At 38.0% G+C, this 25,698-nt stretch overlaps 1 protein-coding gene across 37 annotated transcripts in view; it reads left to right on the top strand.

Moving 5' to 3' along the window:
* Nucleotides 1–25,698, top strand: part of PTPRD (protein tyrosine phosphatase receptor type D) — a 601,423-nt gene that overhangs the window by 537,842 nt on the left and 37,883 nt on the right. For all 37 annotated transcript variants that reach the window (XM_061479480.1, XM_061479517.1, XM_061479518.1 and 34 more), the window contains 2 exons: nt 9,482–9,657; nt 25,362–25,481. In XM_061479480.1, coding sequence (XP_061335464.1) covers nt 9,482–9,657; nt 25,362–25,481 — 296 coding nt within the window. The remainder of the gene's footprint in view (nt 1–9,481; nt 9,658–25,361; nt 25,482–25,698) is intronic.

Genomic DNA, 25,698 nt, shown 5'->3' with positions numbered 1-25,698 from the left:
TGCATATGAGGCATAAGATCTAGGAAACTGTATTCAAGGTCATAATTACTTCAGTCCTACAAGTTAAACTGTAAGGTGTTTTAATTTACGGTTATGAACAGCTTATCTTTGGCTACTCCAAACCTGAAGAAACTGGATACTAAGACAGTATTTATACGGGAATGCATTTAAATACTAGCTGCTAGGTGAAGAAAAAAGCAATCCCAGTGGCTGAATCCTTCCTTATTTATTTCAGCTGCATACCATGGGCTTTGATAACACAGATAAGAAATGATTGCCTTGAAAAATTTGCTTATCAGCTTATGTTTGTTCCAGCTCTGAGGCTCATAGAGCAGTTCTGACAAGATTTTATGTAACATCACTTGCATTTTTTCATTTTGCCTTGTAGAAGAATATAGCTGTATAGATATCTGACGCTACCGAGTAGAACTACCTGTCTCAACACTGAAGATGTTATATTTTAATTAGCATTATATATGATGTAATTCAATAAAAATATCAATATTCAAAAAATATTCAATAAAGTACATGGTCAGGAAAAGCCAGGAACAGCAATTGGGCAGCCATTCTGAATTATTACTTAAAGTTATTTGGAACAAAATGTTTAACTCAGAAATAAGTCCATTTGACAGAAGACTCAATATTTTCACAGAATTTTGTTTGGAAAAAGAGTTGTGTAGTGGGGGGGGGGGGGGGGTAGGGAAGGGAAGAAGGGAAAGAAAAGATGTAATTACAGATAAATTTATTTGTTAATTTGTAAGTCAGACATCTGGGCTTAAAAAGTCCTTCCAAGTTCCCCTTCATGTAAATGACTCATGAAATTTGGTTCCCTGAAAGAAAATTAACATAAGAAGAGAATTTAAGAGGCAAAACAGAAAACAAAAAGTATAAAATGTAAATAATTAAGCTCATCAAATTGCACAATACATTATGCTACCTTAAATAAATACGTAGTAAAAATATGGAAAAAAAAAATCTACATGGTACTGTAGGAAAGGACTGAGTATTTTAAGGAGCAGAGATGACATACAGTTAAACAGTAATGTTCGATTCCTTTTTTGAAGTAAAAAATACAATAATTAGGCAAAAAATTCTAACCCTATAGTAGTCAGTGACCCTAAACAAAGAAAAATGTTATAGCCTTTTGAAATAAAGATGTCAGATGTGAAACCACAAATGGGATTTTGACCAATTTGGTGGTTTGCATAATTTTAAGTATTTTCTCAGTCTTCAGTTTATGGTGAAAAAAGCAACGTAAACCAAATACTAAATGCTTTTTTATGCTATGATAGTTGCTTTGAAAACAGTAATAAATTAGTATTTAATTATCCTTTTAAGTTTTTTTTTAACCCTGGGATTTTACATGACTGCGTTTCTGAAATTCGCTCTCTGTACTTTCATAAGTTTAATACATTGGTCTTAGCATTTGGTAATAACTTCTTCTCTTTCAAGTTTTAAGTCAATATTTCTACAATGAAAATACACAGTCTGCCTAGCATTTTAGTTTGTTGACAGCTGCATTTATTTTCATGCTACCAGAAAAATCAATATTTTGAATATTGTTTTTATAAAAATCTCCTTTACCTATGTTACTGTGCAAGTTGGTTTTGAATCCCAGCTATGTTCTTGTCTTCTGTACCCACATATAGCATGGAGTTCCACATCATAATTGTTGACTTTGCAATAAATAGTTTTTTATATTATTGAACTCTCCACTCTTACAAATTTTATTACATTAGGTGACCCTTTAAAAGGAAAACTGAGGTTGGTAATCTGAGCAGTAATTTTAATTTCCACCTGAAAGAAAATATTACTTTGCCAAATTTTGTTCCCATGTTTTTGAAATCCCATTGCTCATGTTTTGCTGTCTTTGGATATGTCTGAGAGGGACACTTCGAATTCTATATTATAATGAAAGAATGTTATAATATAGTGAAGCTTATTATATGTATCTAAATGGATTTGAAGGCAGAATTTATCAATTAAAAGAGAAATAAATCAAGTTAAAAGAGGTAGGCCTGTGATCTTAAACCTGTAAGGAGGGAAAAAATAATTAAGTATTCTGCTGTTTAAAAAGTCTTTCCAGTTCTTTCAGGAGACGTCCAAGATTAAGTCTGTTCATTGTGACATGGGTTTGCATAATGCTAGTGATTTTAAAAAAAAAAAAAAAAAAAAAAAGTATATTTCAGCAGTGTAATTTTTGTTTGATGGGAAATTTAGTGGCTTAAAAATGCTGCTACCTCTAGAAGTCCCTGACTATACTATGAATGATCAAGAAAGAAAAAGGCAAGAAACTGATAATATTCATATTTATGCGATTGGCAGTTCTTAGAAAATGATCATCAAATATGTAGGCCATCATCTTTAGATTTAGAAAGTGGTCTGGTCAGTATAAGTTCTTGAATATCTACTGAAGAATCACAGACTTTCATTGCATTTTTGTTGCATTGTGCTAGCAATATGTATATAATTACAGACTTGGAATGATTGCATACCCCTCCTCGCTGCAAGCCTGGAGTGCCTTAAAAACAACAAAAGTATATCAGTGATGAGGTAACAGGGTAGCGAAATACCAGTGAAGTAAATTTCATGGGGTAGAAGTCTCTATGAAGTAGACTTCCTAGAGCAGAGTTAATGGTGGTGGTCTCAATAGCAATGTTGAGACAAGTTCATAGAATCATAGAAATATAACCATAGAATGACAGTTGGAAGGGACCTTAAAGATCATATGGTTCCAACCCCCATGCCATGGGCAGAGACACCTCCCACTAGACCAGATTGCTCAAAGCCCCATCCAACTTGGACTTGAACACTTCCAGGGTTGGGCAGCCACAGCTTCTCTGGGCACCATGTGCCAGTTCCTCACCATCCTCATAGTGGAGAATTTCTTCCTAATGTCTAAGCTACATCTGTCCTCTTTCAGTGTAAAGCCGTTACCCCTTGTCCTGTAACTACATGCCCTTATAAAAAGTCCATCTTCAGATTTATTATAGGCCCCCTTTAGGTAATGGAAGGCTGCCCTGAGGTGTCCCCAGAGCCTTCTCCTCTCCAGGCCGGACAAGCCCATCTCTCTCAGCCTGTCTTCAACCCTCTCTGATCATCTTCATGGACCTCCTCTGGATTTGCTCAGGCAGGTCCATATCCCTGTTGTGTTGTGGCCCCAGAGCTGAGGGCAGCATTGCAGGGTAGGATTTCACAAGAGCAGAGCAGAGGGAAAGAATCACTTCCCTTGACCTGCTGGTCATGCATCTTTGGATGCAGCCCAGCATACGGTTAGCTTTCTGGGCTGCAAGTGCACATGGGCGGTTCTTGTTTAGGGATGTAGTAATTTTGGCCTATGGCTCAACTTCTGCTGTTATAGTTTTAACTTAACAAAAAAAAATTGTGTCATTCCTGATACCCTTAAAATCAGCTCAGAACAATTCTGACTTTTTCTTGTATACATACCCACACTGTCCATTGAGGAAAGATATGGAAAAAGTCCAGTGGCTTTTTTCTTAAACAGGTAATGAAGGTTTGGCACCTCACAATTTACTATGCATACCCCTATTGAAACTAGTTTTCGGAGGAATTATCAAACCTGAAATAATTTCATTTCATATTAGTAGAGGCACTTACAACCTCCATTAGTGCATCATTTTGAGATATAAATTAATATTTCTATTTAAAAAATATTCCTTTGATAGTTAACTTTGTGTTACTCAGTCTTAAAGAGCTGGAGAATCGCTAAATCAAGTTTCAGACAGCTGCAGAGTAATCAGAGTATGATGACTTCGTGTTGGATTTTTATATCTGCTTTGCACTATAAGGCAAGATGCTGCTTTCTCAGTGTATTGTGGCCAGTGCGCTGGCACAATGCTGTTACGTGCATCTCTGAAATACTGCACTGAATAGTCTGTTTACTTTCATTCCATACACTTTCTTAATATGATCCAACTTCTAAAACAAGACACAACAAAACAATCCAAGCTTCTTTCTTTTTAACAGAGCTCTTCCTGTTTCTCAGTCTGTTCTTCTGCTGCACACCTTCCTAGTTTCACATCTTGCCTGCAGATTTTCTGCATCCCCTAGTTTTTAGTTTCTATCCGTACATCTCACCTTGTATTTTTCTCACTTTTTTTTCTTTCCTTTTAAATGTTTCTCTTCTGAGCACTGCACAATCCCTTTCTTTGTCCTGTTTAGAGTCATAGAATAGAATTCAAACACCCACCCCTTTTTAACATTGCCTTGTTTCCATAATTCTCTATAATTCAACATTTCACTTTGAGGCTCCATCTTTTATAATTTCCCTCTTCACCAGACTCTGCTAGTCCTAATCGTCCATCCACAATCCAGCAGTCTGTAGGTTTTCTTTTTTTTGTCATTTTTTTAACTTCTTACCTTACATCCTTAAGATGATATGTAGTGAATTTTCCTCAATCTTTGTAAAAAGCTTTTATTTTACCAATGTTCATTACTGCAGTATGTTCATTGGTGTTGTGCTGCTTCATTTTTCACTAGTTCTTACCATACAGATTTGTCTTAGACCATTTGAACTTGATAATCTCCTTAACTATATAGATTTTATGTTACAGCAACTTCCACATAAATAGTTGTTACTGGCATCTAGTAGCTGCTTTAGCTCATTTTTGCCCTGACATAGTTGAAAGCATCAGTCACTGATTTAAACCAATAGCACAGCTTCACCAGCATTTTGAGTTCATCACTGCATTTTTCCAACTTGTTTACAAGCATGACCGAGTTAAATCCTATTACTTCACACACTTTTTCTGATTAACAGTACATTTCTTAGGAAGGCAGGACAGAAGTAAAAGTTTATGGTTTAATTTGTTTTAAATAGAAAGGCTGTTCAGTGCTTAGCCTTTGTAAAGGCTTGAAATAATTTCATTATTTGATTTCAGTTTGTGAATAAAATGTAAAGTCTAATTAAACCTATTTAAGATTATAACTGTATTCAGGAAATCAAGTGAATAAATTTGCTGTCTACATTATTAGCCTTTTGGATCTGAGTCTGTGTTGCAGCAAACTGTACTGTCATCTCAGTTCATTAATACATCTCACTATATCAGGAGCTATAGTGTTAATATTTTTAATTTTTTGCTCTTTAATTGTGGCATTGGTCAGTTTTGTTTCATTGCTTATTCACTCCTACCCTGTAAAATCTGGACTGCTTTGTTCCCTTGAGATATTCGAAAATAGGATGTCTTTTACGCTTAACGACTCTTCTGATTCTTCCTCCAATGTACTCAATTCTGTCTGACAGAATAAGGAGATTGCAGACTCTGGTCATTCATCACCATAGTTGAAAAGGCTACTAGAAAGTAGTTATAGTAGAATTATGATTTGGAAGCTTGGTCTTTAGCTGACTTTTTGTGCAGAAACTGTGTCTCTGCCTTCATTAAATTTGTAAAAGTCAGGTTACATTGCATGGGTTATCCTAAATATACACTTCAGGTATGCTATTGGAAATCTGCAATAAACCCCACTGATGCCAACAGACTTAATTAAGGCTCATGTCAATATTACTGAAGGTAAGATTTGGTTGTTTTGTCCCCTTCTTGACCCATGTTTTTATATGTTAACCTCTCTTAACTATTAAACCCAAATTTAAGTAATGATGGCGATTGCTGCTGTGCTTATGGGTATGTTTCCTTCAAGCTATGGCAGCTAACAAAGGTTTGCAGGATTTCATTGTACTACAGTCAAAGTAGTAAAATTGTTTTTTCACTATTAGACTTGACAGAAAATTGTTTACCTTTCTCAGCTCAGAATGAGAAAAGACCATTTGCCTTTGACAATTGTTTCTGCTTTGTCAGTGTAGATATTAACAGGTGTTCAGGTTTTCTGTATGTTATTTTTAAAGTGTATACACTTCATTAGGCCTTTTATGATAAGGTACCTTCCCTAGAGGACTTTATGAATTGTGGAGTTTATGGAACGTGGGACGCATCTGATAACGCAAAGCTGGTGTGGCAAAGTGTGAGACAGAAAGTGAAAGTGGAAAAATGGTATTATAGAATACAAAAGATTTGGGAACAGAATGTGAAACTGGGGCCATACATGAAAACAGCGATGAAGAGAGACCGTCTGAGAAATGAGTATATGATACTTGAAGGAACTGTGAGAATGGAGAACAAAGAAAACATACAATGGATACTGTGCGTGAGAGAGAGACCGTATAGCTGAGCATTCTGAATCCTATCCTTCTCTTGATCTCAGTGGAGATATAACCCTATACAGTACTGTATTCTGCTAGAGATAAACCCTTGATGAAAATCTTGCAGTGCAAAGTGTTGGAGCAGCACCTAGTTTGTCCTAAAACTCCATTAGTTAAGTCACTAACAGTTGCTCAGGTCCTGTGGTAATTAGACTTTCCTGTCCATGTCCCAGCCAAGTCCTGTTTATTGTGCCACTGAGGCCAAGTTGCCTTGTTAAAGGATTTTTCTGGCCAAAGAACATACAGGATGTTTTATGTTCTGTTGGTAAAAGGTGAGTGGAGAAATAGGGTGGAAATTTCCACTTTAACCTAGCTAGAAAGAAATCTTCTTTACAAATATCAGTAATTGTTAATCATAATTCTTTCTTACTTGAATCTGTGATCCAGGAATATATAATGTGAAAGCTTTTATTCATTCTAATTTAAAGAATTTGTTTTTAAGTTAGAATTATTTTTTATTTATTTTTAATTTATTTTGGGGTTTTGTTAGTAAGAATAGTATTTGCAATTGCAGAGATTCAGGATTTTTTTTATATTAGGTACTGGGAGTGGCAGCTGAGATTTATAAAGATTGTTCTTTAGTACACAGCAATACTTCTCAGGCTTAATTTTCATACTGAATTTGTGCCGTATCAGCTCCAGAGGCCGGCTTTCCCAGAAGATCATTTAACCACTTTACAAAGTGTTGTTTTTCTTTTTCGTTTTTTCCTCAGGCTTTTATTTATAACATATGCTTCAAAGTGTGATACTAAGCATCATAATATAATTCTAATTTATGCAGAAAGCATTTCTTACCAAGTTTCTCAGTTCCTTTGGTAATAATACCCAGTTGATATAGACTTCTCCTGTTGGTTTCATTTTTCTTTCTCATCTGTTTTGTGCAACAATGTTTTTATTATCTTGATAAAGGAAGAAAATATGGCATTGTGCCAAGCAGTTGTGTTTTCTAAGTCATTAATTCCAATATCCACAGTAAAAAGTGTCATGTAAAAAAGCTTTTGGTCTACAAGCAGGAATCTTTTGAACTCCAATTTCTGCTTTTCTTGGAGGGAAATCATGCTTTTCAACTATAAACTGTGCAGTGTTAAAGGTTTTTTAATTTTGTTTAGTTTTTCTCCCAGAAAATACTTTCAATCAGCTCCAGACATAGTCAACCAGGCTTCCTGTGCCCATTCATGCATGTTGCCCAAGGAGTACATTTGCTGCCTCTCTGGTGCCCCTGAAATTAGGAATTCTGTCCTTCCCTGAAATACTTTGTCACATTTTTCCTTCAATTGTACAGAAAGTCAAATCAAATTAAAATTTGTGTTTAAATATAGCTTGGGCATATAAACCAAGAAAATCTATTAAGCTTTCTTGGGCACAAAGGGAAAATTTTATTCCAGACTACAACTGCAATAACCCATAACCTGAATAATTTCAAAATCATCTTGGGTCTTAATTAGTGTCACAGTGAATCAGTGGGTTTGTTCATTCCTAAGTAGTGGAATGAAGTACTAAGCTTACCCAGAATGAGTGGAGAAACTCTTCGAGTTGTATCACAAACAACAACAAAAAAGCATTAAAGAGGTACCCCTATTTTCCATTCAAATGCAAAATATTTTGAACCCCCACTGATGCTGCAAGACTTAGTTTTCAGATTTTTTAGAGGTATGCCACTGGCTGTCAGGAAATGTAGGAATGTGCAGCCCCCATTATTCCTGATTTGGGATCACCAGCACAAGATAGTACATCAGAATAGATTTGGAGGTTCAATTTCTGACTTGAGAAATATTTCTTTAAATTTAGTCAATAGTGTGTTGTGTTTCATAGCCAAAAAAAAAACAACTTTATTGCTTGGTGGAGTAAAAATAATCATGGCTTTAGAATAAGCTGGGGAACTTGTATCACCTTGACTCTTTTAAACAATTTGTGGAACCTGCACTGTATCCTGGGGTTGTAGATATGGGCATGACAGATTGGCTGTGTGAACAGAAGTTGTTCATTTCTGCTCAAAGAAGTAACTTCTGTTAATCACTTTAACAAACCTTTTGTATCATTTTATTATGATGCACAGTTCAGTACTTGAGCTGACTCTGCTGGGGAGCACTTCCATGTTCAACACTGCAGTAATGTGTGAAACACTGCTTTGCCATCCCACCAGCACTGAGATTTCACATGAGTATCTTCTCTTCAAGTCATCAATTAGAGCATAAGCGACATCAGAACTGGTGCTTGCCATGCTTTGTCTTCCAGTATGCCCATGGTCCTAGTTGAAAGCAGGACACATGTCCTGCACTGCTGAATCCAGGCAGGACAGTACTGAGATCTGTATATCCATACTTACCCCTTTCTGTGAGCATGGTTGCCTTATTTGTCCACACTAGTAACACAATCTTTACTAAGAAAATACTTCTCAACCGTGACAAACAGCATGTTATCACCAAGTTCTCAGTACACACATGGCACTGAACAGGCTTAGTTAAATAGATTCCATTTAGGAGCTGGCTCACTTCCATGTGGCTTAAAGCATGGACATGTGTCTGATAGGGATGCCCAAAGTGCCTCTGTAAGTCTTGTCCAAAATACCTGAGCCTCAAGGAACTGACAGTGTAGGTCCACTGTGCCCACAGGTCTTGGATTCCACCTTCTTTTCATGTGCTTAATTTTTTATTCAGGGTTGAAGAGGTCTTCACTTCATGCACACACCATACAGCAAATTCCACTGTTTCTTAAACCTGAATCACCTAATGTGTTTTGTTACGACAAAGCTCATAGTTAACTTCTCATTTAATGGGAAAAATGAATGTAGAAGTATTATTAATATTATGACAACATAAATACGTTTCTTATGTTTAAAAGAAATACAGTGAGTTCAACAAGAGAGTTAAACAGAGCCTACTCTAGGCATCTGAGAGAGAGACTTTACTGTATGGCCCAGGCAGAGGCTGCCATATTGGTGGGTGACTGCAGGCAGTGTCAGACCAGCTTTTCAGTGCTGCTGTTTCCACTCCCAGGTCTCTCTATCTGCTACAGATTTTCAGTCTTCTTTTATACCTCCTTATTAGACAGAGCCTTTAGTTTCAAACAAATGGTTATTCCCAGAGAAAATATCATACCCCTTAGCTCCACAAATGGCATACTCACTTGCTGGTACCCATTTACTATTTGGTGTGCAGCAACCTATGTTTTGGTGATCCAGCTGGGTTACAGGATATTTTTAGCCGTTGTACAATAGGACAGCACAAAAATTTGCCCTATGTTTTCACTCTTCTCTCTTTGCAGGCATACCAGGCAGTGACTATATCAATGCCAACTACATAGATGGATACAGAAAGCAGAATGCTTATATAGCAACACAAGGGGCATTGCCAGAAACCTTTGGTGACTTCTGGAGAATGATGTGGGAGCAACGGGGTGCAACTGTTGTCATGATGACAAAACTGGAGGAGAGGTCCCGGGTAAGGAAAGCATATACAGTGTTAATAATACTGTACCTGAGTAATCACTTATCTAAGATTTTTATTTCTTTCATGTATGCCTCCTGCCTATGCAGAAAAACTGATTTCTTTTTTTTTTAGGTTGCTATCAGTTAAAAGTGCCCATACTATGGAAATCACTTATGTAGAAAGTGCTAGTTCCATTGTGAAATTACAAAGTCATGTCACTAATTTTACAGGGCTTTTTGTAGTCTGAAAAACTTGAAATCTCTTGATACACAATGATATGTTGGGTTTTTTTTCCCTGTTTCAGTCATACTGGGAATATTAAAAGGTGATTGAAAATGTTACTTCCTCTGTAGTACCAAGAATATGACTGTATCGTCCTGTTATGAGGAAGTTAATGTCTGTCAACAGAATTCACTTTTACTTTTATAAGGTATAATCTTGACTTAAGATAATTAAGGATTTGCATTTCCTTAAGAAACCTAAGATTATTTTTTTTTCAAGCACATGTGGGATGCTAGGAAAACTCTACAATTGCACTGCAGTAATAGAATATAAATTCATCTGTAGTATCTCAGATTTTACAGGGCAAAGTAAAATTAGGAAATGAAGGACTAAAACACAAGGATACATGCAATAAAGCACAGTAGTAGAAGTTCCGTTATAAAAGACATGCCATATGTGAAGAGAAAACAAAAGTAATAATGCCTTATTGTTACATAATAAGTAATGTGATAGAGTAGTAACAGATCACTGTGTTGTATGAAGATTCACTAGAAGGTCTGTATTTGGTAGCATTCACCAGTTGGTGGAAATGATGGATGTTGTTGGAGGAGGAAGGAGAGTAAGAGTGAAAAAAAAAAAAAAAGAGATGGTGAGAAAAATGAAACGAAAAAGCCCTTCTTAGTGGCCAGTCAGAAAGGCAAGTCTGTGCTTGCAGAAAGGCAAGCTCTCCGCACCATCTCCAGTAGAGCAGGGGGTTGCCTCATCATATCTTTTTACAATAACTGTGTTTTATGTCAAGATACACACCAGCTCCTCCTGGGTTCTTCCTGCTTATGATGCTGTTATTGTTGCTGGGAGCATGCATTGACTGCTACATGGGTTAGTGTTCAACCATGTGGACTCAAGGTGCTACACGGCTGGTTCATTGCTAAGCTTTCTGCAAACACTGTAATGAGACCTGTAGTGTAAACCAGAAGCTACAACCAAATGTAGAAATCAGGAAACAAGAGAAAAAAAGGGGTAAGTTTTGTATCAGTGGCAATCCCTTCCCTTGGGAACTTTCCATAACAGTATCAGTGTTTGCAAGCATACGTCCAGGAGATAAATAACAAGGAAAATACTGCCATGGCATTCGCTGGTACACTGTCTTGGGATCTTGTGTGAAGGGGTAAGTACCTACAAGTGCTGTGCAACATATTTAAAAAAAATGCCATAAATACAGAGGATCAAGAACAGTTCAGAAAGAGAAAATGACTAGGGAGGAGGAGAGGAGATTTATTTTCCAGAAAAGATTTTAAGTCAGTAAAAAGTATCTTACAGAGATAAATGGATAATAGTTGATATTTTAGTAACTTATTGATGAGCTCCATTTCCATATGAAAATGTTTTTGTATGAGTAAGCTTGGAAGAGGGAGGAATGCACTGTAAAGCATAATGCAGTACCTTATTGTACTGATGGGCTTTTTTTTCACATACTTGGGTACATATAATTGTAATGATTACATAACTTTTTGAGCCTTTTGGCAAGTCATTCCTTTCTAGAGGCTTATCAAAGTACATGCATATCATTATTCTTCTTACATATTTAATCACTTTTCTAAAATAGAGCTGGATTTTTTTTTTTTTTCAGATAAAGCTCTGTATAGTATTCTAATTATAGAATCACTTTCCACATGTAAATTCAACCTTCATTACCACCACTGCCTGTACATACCTGATGGCAATTAGCACACAGCAGAGAGTAGTTTCATTGAAATTTTCATTTTATCTTGAGTCTACAGGCCTTGTCTAGTCTAGGCACTGACAGTTGTTTGGAATTAAGCAAATGAAATTTTGCCCATTTCTTCACTAATTACTTCTTATATAATAAAGTTTCTGCTAACTAGAATCAGTGCTAAGAAAAAATCCAATCCTAATAAGCCACCCATTGCAGAAGGAGTACTCAATACTGAAGAGTTTATCTTAATACTGCAGGCCACATATAGCCACTGTTTAGAAAGATGTTTTGATGTAACTAAATGAAATTCTGCTCATTCTCTTCAATAGTTGCTTAGCGGAGTTTTAAGCTAACTCTAGCCTTTGCCGTTTACACCCTAAAAAATGACTGATCAGAATGGTAATCACTATTTAGTGATTAGCATTCAGTAGCAGTATGTTTGCTAAGCATAATGAGAGACCAGACAATCTAGTCAATGGATTTTGTGTGTATTCAGTGCTTATGCTTGCATATTTTTATGCATAATTTAGCTCATTCTGTGTTCATAGGTCAAGTGAGTTTGATGCACTCAATATGGACCATTATAGACCCGCTATACAGTACATAATTCATCTTCAATCTTAGAGTCTGCAATTCTGTGAATATGGCATACCAGTTCCCTCTTCTAATACAGTACCTACATGTAATGTAATTAATGGTATTGATGGTGCCATAACAGTGGCAATCACTGTGTGGGAAAATAATAAAATGACAACATCTTATTGTTATTTTTTCTCATGCCATCTATTTTATACAGCATATCCTCAAAGCAGGAGACAAAGTGAAATTTCAAAAATGAAATACAAACACTGTTACATACCATTAGAGTTGATCTTTGCTAATTTTGTTTCTCTTCTTCCTTTCATTCCATGTTGATTGCTTTTGTGTCTTGGCAGCCTGATCATTATTTCTCCTGCAAGGCACGATCATTTCTCTCCGGGACTTCATCTGCTTTCCATCTCCATGTCATCATTTCTGTTTAGCTTGCTTTTTTCATTATGTAGTCCTACAGCCTTTTTAACCTGGACTGCACAGATAAAGATGAGGATTTTAATTGCATCTGCAGAAAGTTAGTTCATTTGCATGTGTTAGATGTCTGAATAACTTCTGCTTTGAGGATGTACATATTTTACAACTGAGTTCGTCAAATGAAGATGTTAGAGTGAATTCGTTATCCATTTGTTTGCCTGGCAGGAAGCTGTAGGAAAACAGAATCTCTTTCACTTATAACCTTTCACACTTTATTGGTTTCCTATGAAATGTCATCACCTGAATCTCATTTGACCTAAATCAGACTAGAGAGAGAATGTCAGCCCCATCATTCAGCTACTGTGCACATAATTTATATCAAAAAGGATTATACACACTGGCAGTGCATGGAACGGTGTTGGTAGCATTTTTGTCACATGCATGAGTTTAATCTAAGTGAAATAGAAGAACTTTATTGAAGGCTGCAAATTAGAGATTGAAAAAAAATAATAAAATACTTGTGTGTTACACTAAGGAAAGCTATAAAGCATTAACGTGTGATACCTCTCTTCCCCGCTTCTCTGTCTTCTCCTGTGCCCCCAGCAATGCATATTCTCCTTTTTGTTCAGTCAGATCCTCTGAATTAACTGAATGTTCTGACAACTTGGGTGAATGATGTGAATGATCAGATGAAGATAGAGAATCTCACATTATAGCAAAAGATAATATTGCCTGAAACAGGAAACATTTAGTTGTGCCTCCTGTTTTAGGGTAGGAAATTGTTGTAGATCATCCACTTGAAAGAGAATTCAATCCTTTTCTTCTTTGCTATGCAATTAGTCATTTTAAATAATTCCTTGTTTTAAATAATCTATTGGAACTGATAGAAACACCTCCTTCTTAACTTCACTGGCAGTATTTTTTGTGGTGGGACCATAGTGCCCAGGATTAGAATCTTCTGTTAAAATACTCCTATCAGTTTAAAGCTAACTGACATTATAATGACCCCGGCAATTATTCAAATGTGAGCTAGATTCTGGACTTCTATAGTGGTGACGAAGGTTTTCATTTTTGTCCTGATCCTACCAGCTTCATTCACATTTGCAAATGACTAAGTGAATACATGAGGAAATTTGTGTCACTCTGTGAGCCTGATCCAGACACTCATTTGACTGTAAGGAAGTGGACATCATCATCAAGGTTATAAAACAAGAGTACATAAAAATAAAAGCATAGAACAGTCATCTTCTTTATCAAGGTTTAAAAGCTGGGTTTTCCCTGGGAAGGGAAAGATAAAGACAAACCCAGTAGAAAGGTCATGTATCCTGTCTCAATATTGAGATGGCAATAGTGAAATATGTAGGAACAAAAACATTTGAATAAGCATGGTGAAAGTGTAATTGTACCTTGGGACTGCATGGTGAGAATGGCTTTGAAACAAACTTCAGGCCACCAAAGATTTCTGTCTTGTTATAAGCATGGAAAGCACAAAAACAGGCCTGGGAAGAACCCTAAATTATTATGATTGCAATGCACACATTACTAACATTTTTAATAAATCTGAACTGATATCTGACATAGCTGCCCTCATAGCTAAGGCAGAGCCATGTACTCTGTCTTAGCTATGTAGACAGAGTATGTGCACAGCAGTAGGTAACAAGCAAATAAAATGAAAAACAGTGTTCATCTGTGTGAAATGCATAAAGGTGTTTCAGAAAAATACAGGCTATGCAGCGGAGTTTTATGTGATTGTGATAAAGACAGTTTTCCATTTGTTTTGCAGAGTTTCTGCAGCAAATTTAGTATCTTTTCACCTAACAATGTTTTGACAGGTAATACTGGAGCTATTGTCTATCAAAATACTGGGTTGAAAATAGGTGACAATAAGACATCTTCACTAATATGAGAAGAAAAGTTATCAATATGTGCACTTAACAATTCATTACAGATTAAATAAATATGCTCCCAAGTGCATTTGTATTGTACTGTATTTAAACAAAATGTAATTGATTTCTTCATAAAAACTGCACTAATGTTTTGTATTGGGCAGCACAGCTATGTAAAAATAGGGGTCTGGGATTTTTTTAAGAAGTGAAATATGTATTTACTCATAGGAAAATATAAATGAAAAATTAACTACATTTTGCAGCAACTAGAAAAAATATGCATGTCTTTATCTGTTAAGAGGTAACATCTATCCCAGCAGACATATCAGCTGACAGGACATGTGTTGCAGATGGTATTTTCTCATACGGAATTATATGGTTTTCTAAAGAACAAATAACTGTGTAGTTTTGTCATTGTTCAGCCCCTAATTTTAATGGGAAGTCAGTAACTTCTCTATCAGTAACGTAATATCAGAATCTTATTTTACTTCTTTAGTGTTCTCAGCATGCTAAGGTACGACTCAGAAGAAGAATGAATGAGAAAGCTGGCAAAAAAAAAAACAAAAACAAAGTCAAATAGACCATGTGTTCAATAGATTTACAAAAATAAAAATATGTAGGTTTGTACTGCTGGTTTTTTTTTATTGTAACAATGCAGTGGCCACAGTCCAAAAATTCCTACACCGTTGTGCGAGCCGGAGTCACCAGTTACCATGTCGGAATTGTAAAACTCAACCATATGGCTGTTCATTGTGGAAGGATTCTCAGAGACACAAGGGCAGGAACTTGTTCAATTCTCACTGAAATGCAGTCAGTCATAGGTTCTTAATTCATCTAAGAATCTAATCCTAGATCTATGCTAACAAAGACTGCACCCACCAAAAAAGCTTAAAGTTTCTTTTACTAAGCAGGTTCCAGGTGGAAGTGCTGTGCCAAAGAACCTCAGCTGAAACTCTGTTATGTCACCCAACCAAATATCTGTAGAAATGCCATACTATAAGCAAGGTTAACTTCGTGAGAAAAGAAATGTTTTAGTGCCACTTTAATGCCACTATACAGGTTGAAAATAGATTTGGCATGTCATGTCTGTTTATTTCAGCTTACACGCATTTGGTGTTGAGGACATACGCTCCACATGAAAAGCTGTTGGTAAATTACAAAGAAACTAGAAGAATGAGCAGAGGTTGGAGAAATTATGTATAGGGAAGTCAGAAATAATTGAATTTGGTTTATATATAAGAGAGTGAAGGAAAATATAATAGTCTTCCTGCATGTGAAAGACAAAAAAAAATTCATGGCAGTCAACCATTTTCCCTTCCTGTGGGGCACTTGGAGGAAGAAATAAACTGTAGCAAAGGTGATTTATTTTAAACTATTAAAGGACTTCCAAAATATTATGTCATGAATGGAGCAACGTCTGCAGAATATTTTTTGTGGTCTCTTCCACTGTAAGTAAGCTTTCAAGAACTGTTTATGCCAGTCTTAACTGAAACAAAATGACAGTACCTGGTACTGCCGCAAGTATTTTTCAAGGCAGCCATCTAGGGTTTTTTGTTATGATTCTATGTCTATAAATGAAGTAGTTTCTCTTAACTGTTACAGTAAACTGATAGCTTTCTGAAAAATACAATTTCCCTGATGCAAATATATAGCAAGTGGTTTAGTCAAAACTATGTTGTAACTCTAATTTACTATTTAGAACCATTGAATAGTTAGGGTTGGAAACGACCTTCAGATCATCTAGTTCCAACCCTCCTGCCATGGGCAGGGACACCTCACATGAAACCATGTCACCCACGGCTCTGTCCACCCTGGCCTTGAACACTGCCAGGGATGGAGAATTCACAGCTTCCTTGGGCAACCCATTCCAGTGCCTCACCACCCTTGCAGTAAAGAACTTCCTCCTTATATCCAATCTAAACTTCCCCTGTTTAATTTTAACTCACTACCCCTTGTCCTATCACTACAGTCCCTAATGAAGAGTCCCTCTCCAGCATCCTTATAGGCCCCCTTCAGATACTGGAAGGCTGCTATGAGATTCCCACAGCCCCAACTTTCTCAGCCTATCTTCATATGGGAGGTGCTCCAGTCCCCTGATCATCGTCATGGCCCTTCTCTGGACTTGTTCCAACAGTTCCATGTCCTTTTTATGTTGAAGACGCCAGAACTGCACGCAATACTCCAAGTGAGGTCTCACAAGAGCAGAGTAGAGGGGCAGGATCACCTCCTTCAACCTCCTGGTCACGCTCCTTTTGATGCAGCCCAGGATACAATTGGCTTTCTGGGCTGCAAGCGCACACTCCCAGCTCATGTTCATTTTCTCATAGAGCAGCACCCCCAAGCCCTTCTCCTCAGGTCTGCTCTGAATCTCTTCTCTGCCCAACCTGTAGCTGTGCCTGCGGTTGCTCCGACCCAGGTGTAGAACCTTGCACTTGGCATCAGCCCACCTCACAAGCGTGTCAAGGTCCCTCTGGATGGCATTCCTTCCCTCCAGCATATCAACCGAACCACGCAGCTTGGTGTCATTGGCAAACTTGCTGAGGACACTCTCAATCCCAGTGTCCATGTCACTGACAAAGATGTTGAACAAGACTGGGCCAACACCAATCCTTGAGGGACACCACTCATTACTGGTCTCCAGCTGGACATTGAGCCATTGACCACAACTCTTTGTGTGCGGCCATCCAGCCAGTTCTTTATCCACCAAGTGGTCCATCCATCAAATTGATGTCTCTCCAATTTAGAGACAAGGATGTCGCGTGGAACAGTGTCGAGCGCTTTGCACAAGTCCAGGTAGATGACGTCAGCTGCTCTACTCCTGTCCATCAATTCCGTAGCCCCATCATAGAAGACCACCAAATTGCTCAGGCAGGATTTGCCCTTAGTGAAGCCATGCTGGTTGTCACCAACCACCTTGTTGATTTTCATGTGACTTAGCATGCCTTCCAGGAGAATCTGCTCCAAGATTTTGCCAGGCTCAGAGGTGAGACTGACTGGTCTGTAATCACCCAGGTCACCCATTTTCCTTTTCTTGAAAATGGGGGTTATATTTCCCTTTTTCCAGTTGTCGGGAACTTCCCCTGACTGCCGTGATTTTTCAAATATGATGGACAGTGGCTTAGCAGCTTCATTTGCCAGCTCCTTCAGGACCTGCAGATGGATTTCATCAGGTCCCATGGACTTGTGCACATTCAGATTTTTAAGATGATCTTGAACCAGATCCTCTCCCACAGTGGGCCCAAGGTCTTCATTCTCACCATCTGCATCTACCTTCCGAGACTTCGGTGGTTTGGTCAGAGCCTTTGCCAGTGAAGACCGAGGCAAAGAAGTCATTCAGAACCTCAGCCTTCTCCAAATCCTGTGTAGCCAGTTCTCCCGAGAGCTTCCAGAGGGGGCCTACATTGTCCCTAGTCTGTTTTTTATTTGCTATGTACCTGTAGAATCCCTTCCTGTTATCATTAACATCTCTAGCCAAGTTTAATTCTATGTGGGCCTTAGCTTTCCTAACCTGGTCCCTAGCTTCCCAGAAAACATCCCTATGCTCTTTCCAGGCCGCTTGTCCTTGCTTCCACTTATTATAAGCCTCTTTTTTCATTTGAATTTTCCTCAGGAGCTCCTTATCCATCCAAGGTCTCCTGGCCCTCCTGCTGCACTTCCTTCTGGTTGGGATGCAACACTCCTGAGCTTGTAGCAGGTGATCCTTGAGTATCAACCAAGAGTCCTGGGCCCCCCTACCCTCTAAGGCTATATCCCATGGAACCTTCTGAAGCAGGTTCCTGAAGAGGCCAAAGTCCACTCTTTTGAAGTCCAGGCCAGTGAGCTTGCTGCACACTCTTCTCACTGTCCTGAGGATCTCAAATTCGACCATCTTGTGATCGCTGCATCCAAGACTGCCCTGAAGCGTCAGATTTCCAACGAGCCCTTCCGTGTTGGTGAGCACGACATCAAGCATGGCACCTCTCCTTGTCGGCTCCTCTACTACTTGCAGAAGGAAGTTGTCTTCCACACAATCGAGGAACCTCCTGGATTGCTTGTGCTGGGCCGTACCGTCCTTCCAACAGATGTCAGGGTGGTTGAAGTCACCCATAAGAACAAGGGCCTGTGAGTGTGAGGCTTTTCCTATCTGTCAATAGAGTGCTTCATCCGCAGGTTCTCCTTGATCAGGCGGTCTGTAACAGTCCCCACAGTAATGTCTCCCATAGCTATATTCCCTTTAACCCTGACCCACAAACTCTCTGTGGACTGCTCACCTGTCCCCAGACAGAGTTCCATACTCTCCAGCCTATCCCTAACATAAAGGGCAACCCCCCCTCCCCGCCTGCCAGGCCTGTCTTTTCTAAAGAGCCTGTAACCTTCCATTCCAACACTCCAGTCACAGGAGCCATCCCACCATGTTTCTGCAATGCCTATTATATCATACCCCCGTAGACGTGCACACATCTCTAATTCCTCTTGTTTGTTCCCCATGCTACAGACATTTGTATAGAGGCATCTGAGCCGACCTCCAAATGAAGCCGGCTTATTGGCTGGAGTGGCTGGAATATATCTACATTGCTCCAAGCATTTATGATAGGTGCTGGCAACCCATGCTACGGACATTTGTATAGAGGCATCTGAGCCGAGCTCCAAATGAAGCCAGCTTATTGGCTGGAGTGGCTGGAATATATCTACATTGCTCCAAGCATTTATGATAGGTGCTGGCAACTGACTGGGTGTGTTGGGATGGAATGATGCCCCTCTCCCCCAACACATCTAGTTTAAAGCCTTCTTGACCAGCCTGGCAAGCCTCCTACCAAAACTGCTCTTTCCCTTCTTTATCAGACCAGCTCCACAAGGCCCCACTAGACCTGGCCTACAAGCTTGGGTCCCGTGTTCAAGACACCCAAACCCCTGACTATGACACCACCCTTTTGAACCATTTATTAACCTCTCCAATCCTCCCCATTTTTTTTAGGTCCTCCCCTGTACCCTGGAGAATTGATGAAAAGACAGTCTGAGCTCCAAAGCCCTAACCACCTCTCCCAGGCCTCTGTAGTCCTTCCTTATGTTCCCCAGACTACTACTAACTATATCCCTAGCACCCATATGGATCACTAGAAGTGGGTAATAGTCAGCAGGACTTACCAGAGCAAGCAGCCTCTCTGCAACATCCCCGATCCGTGCCCCTGGTAGGCTGCACACCCCCCTTGAGACAGGGTCTGGCCGGCAGACAAGTGCTTCTGTCCCTTTCAGTGTAGAGTCCCCTACTACTAAGACCCACCGCTTTTTCCTGGCAACACCAGTAGAGATCTTCTTTACCAGTGCATCAGCCGGCTGTTTCTGTCTAGAGTGTGTTTCCTCATTAGCCTCCTGCAGGACAGCAAAGTGGTTCTGGGTGGGGACAACAGATTTAGGAGGAAACCCCTTGTTTTTAGTTGTCCTCTTTCTCCTTTTTTTGTTGTTGTTTGTTTTTTTTTTTTGTCACTAATTCCCAGCTTCCCGGGTTAACGGCCTTCTTCTTTCCTTCATGAGCTAGAGGGGACGCTTGAGGCCCCTGCACAATTTGGGCCTGGAGCAAGTATTCCTGCTCCCTCTCAGCTACCCTGACATCTTGAAGCCTATTGACGGTGTCCCGCAGCTCAGCCACCTGCTGCAGGAGCACCTCCACCAGGAAGCACCGAGTGCAGCCCTGCCCATTGTGCACCATTCCCTCACCAGACCAGTGCAGGCACTCTCTACACTCAGAGCTCTGCACCACAGCCTCCCCTCTCATCGGCTCTGTCTGGGTGCCTATGCTGGCCACCACCGGGGCAGGCAGGGCAGAGCTCCCAGACCGGGCCCTGATCAGACCTGTAAGACCATTGAGTTCAGCCATTAACCAAACACTACCAAGTCCACTGCTAAACCATGTCCTTAAGTGTCACATCTACACATCTTTTAAGTACTTCCAGGGATGGTGACTCAGTCACTTCCCTGGGCCGCCTGGGCCTGTGCTTGACAACCCTTTCAGTGAGAAACAATTTGCCTAATATCCAATCTAAACCTCGCTTGGTGCACCTTGAGGCTGTTTCTTCTTCTTCTGTCTCTTGTCACATGGGAAAAGAGACCAATCCCCACCTCACTACAACCTCCTTTCAAGTAGTTTTGGTGAGCGATACGGTCTCCCCTCAGCCTCTTTTCTCCAGACTGAATATGAACATCTTTGTATTTATGTACTCGTAGGTATGTATCTACTGTAAATCTTTATTAGAGGCAAGTGCATGCAAATGTTTGTTTTTTTTTCTTTTTTTGTAGTAAAAAATGGATTCAAAGAACAAAGATTTCCAGAAGTAATTAATTGTTTTGCGAATATACTTGGTGAGTCTTAGAAGGATCTGTCTACCTGTGGCTGGGTGCTCAGTTCTTTCAGAATTTAAGATTCTATCAAATTCTGTGTCTCTCTAAAAGCAAAATCAAAAACTTTAAACTGTTTTATTTTCAGCCGTATTTCTGAATAGGAGTTTCTATTTTCAACCTGTCATTTCAAGTGAATGAGTGACACTTCAGCAATTCTTGTTTAGATAATGTCTAAAAAATATGTTTATGTATTTTTATTTATTTATTTTTAATCTTTGCATTACAATCTCATATACTACTGCCAGTGCCTACAATCTTTATAGTCCAATTAGCCTAACCTTTAGGTGGCAAGGCATTTTTGCAAAAAAAAAAAAAAATGGCTTCAGAGTAATAACTGCTTGGAGATAGAACATCAGCTGGAATGTCTGATTCACTAAGCTAGCCTGATAGGGTTTGAGGCAGTTTTCATCACCAACAACTGTCACTCTTTTGTTCCATAATTATTATTATCATTCATTGTCATTGTAGAGGTACTTTATTTTTGAAGGAAAACAATCTGAAATTGTCGTTGGAAAGTTTTGTCTGCACAAGACAATTATTATTAACAAAACCAGAGCACAATTTTTGTAACATACTGCTGCTATTTCAAATTCCAGATTCAGCATAATTCATATGCTGCTCATGCAGCAAGAAATTGACTAGATGAATCCGACTAGGTTGCTGTATTGGTCATGATCTGTGTTTTGCCCTTACAATCTCAGATGGCCTGTAACAGCTGGCTCATGAGAGAATCACCTGAAGGAGCTTTTCAGCCTGAATGATGGAACTTTATACTGGAAAATTATTTCTCTACCCTTGAATGTCAGGAATCTTTGTATTCATATGTTCATATGGAAATATCCTTCCTTCAGCTTTTTGATGCATGGGAGTGCCTTCTGTAGTGGCTGTGACTTATTGAAGTGTGAACATCCACGAATATTCTTAGGAACTCTGTAGCTACTTAAACCTCTCAAGTCTGAAATAGTTTCAAGCTTCTCATTTTTAATGGAAAAGAAAGAACTTGCGTTTTCTTACAGCTTTGCTTTCAGTGAATGCTTGTACTTCCATGAAGAGCAAGGATTCTCATGGTCTGAGTGGAAGAAATGTAAAGAAATAAAATGTATATGTTTAAGGGGCAGGTTAAGAGAATGTGCCTATCATTAGTTACATCTTCTAACTGTCTACTGCTGTGGTACTTAAAAGATTTCCTATTAAAGTTGGTAGTCTTTTGAAAGCTACTCTGATTTCAGATGTAGTGGTTTTGGCATACACAACCTATGATCATGAGACAGTGAAAGTAGTACTAAAAGTTATGCTTGTCAATAGCCGTAATTGTCTTTCTCTTTTAAAAACACTATTTGAAATTACGAGTGAGGGTTTTTTTTTTGTACTCACATATCTGTTCCATTCATCCTGCCATCTTTAGTGACAAGTGAGAGAACATTAGAGAATTATTGGTGAAAGCTGTTCTCTGTAACCATGTACAGTTCATAGCACAGAATGGCTATCACTGAGTGCCGATGACCATAGTCAGAAGAGAAAATCAAACCTTGGCACTGGGAGCTGCGTGGTTAAGAGTAGGGTGAGGACTGTGAAATTCACCAAAGCTATGTTCCAAACTAACTCTAAAAATAAATAAACCTTATAATTGTATTTCTGAAGGAGGATTCATGTTATCATGACCATACTTAAAGTTGTCTGTTTTAAAAACAATGTACAGAAGTAAGGAAGAAATTGCCCGTATGACAGGGAATCAAACACAGGCTGAAGAACTAAAGGACAAAAAGCAATCTGTCAAGTAATTTAAAAATTGTCTTGCTGACATTTAGTGTTAAATTTGGGTGACTCAAGGGGTTTGAGAATTTTCTTCTGAAAAATATATTAGTGTATAACCCCTGAAAAATAAATTTTAAGTGCTGAAGTGTACGATCTTCACATAGGATAAAAGATTTAAAAAGAAATAATAGTGCCTTCTCAAAAATAGTGCCTTCATAATTAACTTACATTATTTGATTCTCTGCTGCTGGTGCAGTCCAATAGAAAACATTGTTCTGATATCTCACAAAGATGAATTGGATTCTAAATTGTTAGGAGTATTGGGAATGTAAGGCTTATGATCACAGAGCAAAAGAGGTAGGAGGCAGGTAAGGTCACATCGCTGAATAAGACCTGTTGTTCTCAGGAAAATTAAAAAGCAAAAGAATAAAAGATGTAGTTCCATCAACTTGTGGTTAATGTGCTGTTCCAGAAGTTCAAACATCAGTCAGAAATCAGACTTCTTTTCTAAAAATTTCATTCTTATTTTCATCAGTTTCACTTTCAAATAATATATATACTGGCCTGAAATTGTGTTTATTTTTAAGAAGCATCTTCTTCCAGTAGCAGACCTCTGCATAACTTAGTTCCAACAGAAAGCATTTTATAATTGTAAAACAGTTGGAGTTTCTTACATAAACTAATATGTAAAACAACAATGAAATACAATGAAATGGAAAAAAAAAAAAAAAGCAAACAAAACCGATGAAACAAACAAAACCCTAAAATCTGCACCTAGAATAGCAGCACATTTCTTTTGTCCCAGCCTAACTTAAAAGAAGCAATTCTCTACAGGCTTCTAAACCTCAGTTATGCTTAACTTTAGGTTATTATACAAAATAAAAATGAAACAATTTTCTGTTGTTTGCAAAAATGCTGATGCCCTATTATGTTCTGAATTTCCATTTATTTTTTTATGTTCAACATTTATTTCTCTCTGTTGTGGACTCATAGAACGATTTATGTTGGAAGGGATCTTAAAGCTCATCCAGTTCCAGCGCCCTGCCATGGGCAGTGACACCTTCCATTAGACAAGGTTACTCAAAGCCCCATCCAGCCTGGCTTTGAATACTTCCAGGGATGGGGAAGCCACAGTTTCTCTGGGCAACCTGATAATAATTAGGAATTGTTTTCCTAATGTCTAATCTAAATCTACCCTCTTTCAGCTTTGTCACCAAATTACATTCGGAAGTTGATTTTATAAAGTCATTCTGGTGAAAAGCTTTTGATGAAATTTTTCAGGCATGCTCTCTGGAAGCTGGAACTGCTTCTACAATAATACAATCTATACATTGAAACTGCAGGGTAGAGTGGAGAACTACATGTTTAGGCATTCAAAAGCATAATCAGACATTTATTACTTGTATTCATTTTATTAAAAGTACATAAAGTATTCTACCATTTTTATTATTTTTTTTTAAATCATCCAAACCAAACAAGTTTAGTCAGAGCTTAAGAAATAATAAACCACAACTTTTTTGTCTAAAATATGGCTAACAAGTTACACTGTGTCTATACTAATGACAAAGTGAAATTAGCTTTATATTTGTAGTATTATTTATAAAGTTTATATTGAAATAACTCAACTGAAAACATACTTTTCTATCCAATTTGCAGAAGACCACAATGGTATGTTTTAGGATTAGGAATCTTGCAAATAAATCGCTGCTATTCATGAAGTATTTGAAATACTTATGCGTTCAGCAGTTCAGTAAATAGCACAAGGAAATAATTCCCTAATTCCCCTAATAAGATGACTTTATACACTACTTATCCCATTTTTAAGACTGTAGTATCAGTAAATACTTTTAGTTTCTTTGTTTCAATTCTTTATCTATAAATTAAGCTATCAATTCCTGTAAAAATTGTTTCGGGGGTTTTGCCACTATTGAATGTTCATCACCTGTTTCAGTGGTTAGATTTTTTTTTTCCTCCTCTTTAGCCAGATTGTTTGTTCTCAGACTGTGATTTGTGAACTGTTAGTGATCTGTGACCTGCGAGTTTCTAATTTAAACCATCTGGAAGCAAAAGCTATTCAGGACTGGGAGTTTGAAAGCATACTGAATCTTTTTCAATAAGTACTGTGCAGAGTTAGAAACTGGAGAACGCAGAAGTTTCAAAGACTTATATCTTAATTTTCCATTTTGGGGGAATCTTCAGCATGATAATTCACATTCTTATCAGAAAATACTTTGCAATAGCTGCTTTTGTTGTTTCTTAAAGTTTGTGTATTCTCACTGAATTTGGTATGAGTCTTATTAATATTAAATAAATAAATGCAGTGCATTATTACTGGGCTCAGAATACGCTTCTGTACCATATGCAAGACTAACTGATTAAAATTTATTACTATAAATGGAAAAGAGGCTGAGTGTCTCAGTCACTCACCTGTCAGTCTCTGAAAGTGAATATTTTCAATTGTTAGGTCATATTTTTAGGTGCTATAGATTCTTTTTAATTTAGTGTATCTATACTTACTAGTATTTCTTAGTCATCTGCCCCACTGAATTTACAAATCCTCATTATAGAAAAAGATACTGTAAGAGCTACTACCAAAAGAGTAATTCTTATGGATGATAAAATAAATTTATGTCGGAGCCTTGGCTATTGTTGGACATTCTAACTCGTTTTAAAAACCTACAGAGATATATGCTCAGATATGTAATAAATGCCATTTTTAAATATATTAAATAATTATATATTTTTCACTTCAGGTGAAGTGTGATCAGTACTGGCCAAGCAGAGGCACAGAAACTTACGGCCTAATTCAAGTGACCCTTTTAGACACCGTTGAATTGGCAACATACTGTGTTCGTACATTCGCACTTTACAAGGTATATGTACTTATATATACTTACAATAAAGTTTAAAATATAAATGTTGGCAACTTTTGTCTTTCCCTTTCCACAAAAAAATATTTAGCTCATTGAAAAAATAGCTAAATCTCTGGCATTTGTTGTGAGGCTTTACTGTGCAGTACAGTTAAAAGTTCTTGCATTGTTTGAATCCTGCAATTGAGAATATAAGAAACATTTCCCTCCATAGCCTGAG

This window comes from Pezoporus flaviventris, unplaced genomic scaffold, assembly GCF_033815535.1.
Source record: "Pezoporus flaviventris isolate CSIRO_AGI_PZ_B2104156 unplaced genomic scaffold, CSIRO_AGI_Pfla_v1 ptg000150l, whole genome shotgun sequence".
Lineage (NCBI taxonomy): Eukaryota > Metazoa > Chordata > Aves > Psittaciformes > Psittacidae > Pezoporus > Pezoporus flaviventris.
Note: the sequence above shows the minus strand (reverse complement) of the source record. Positions and strands in the feature narration are given on the sequence as shown.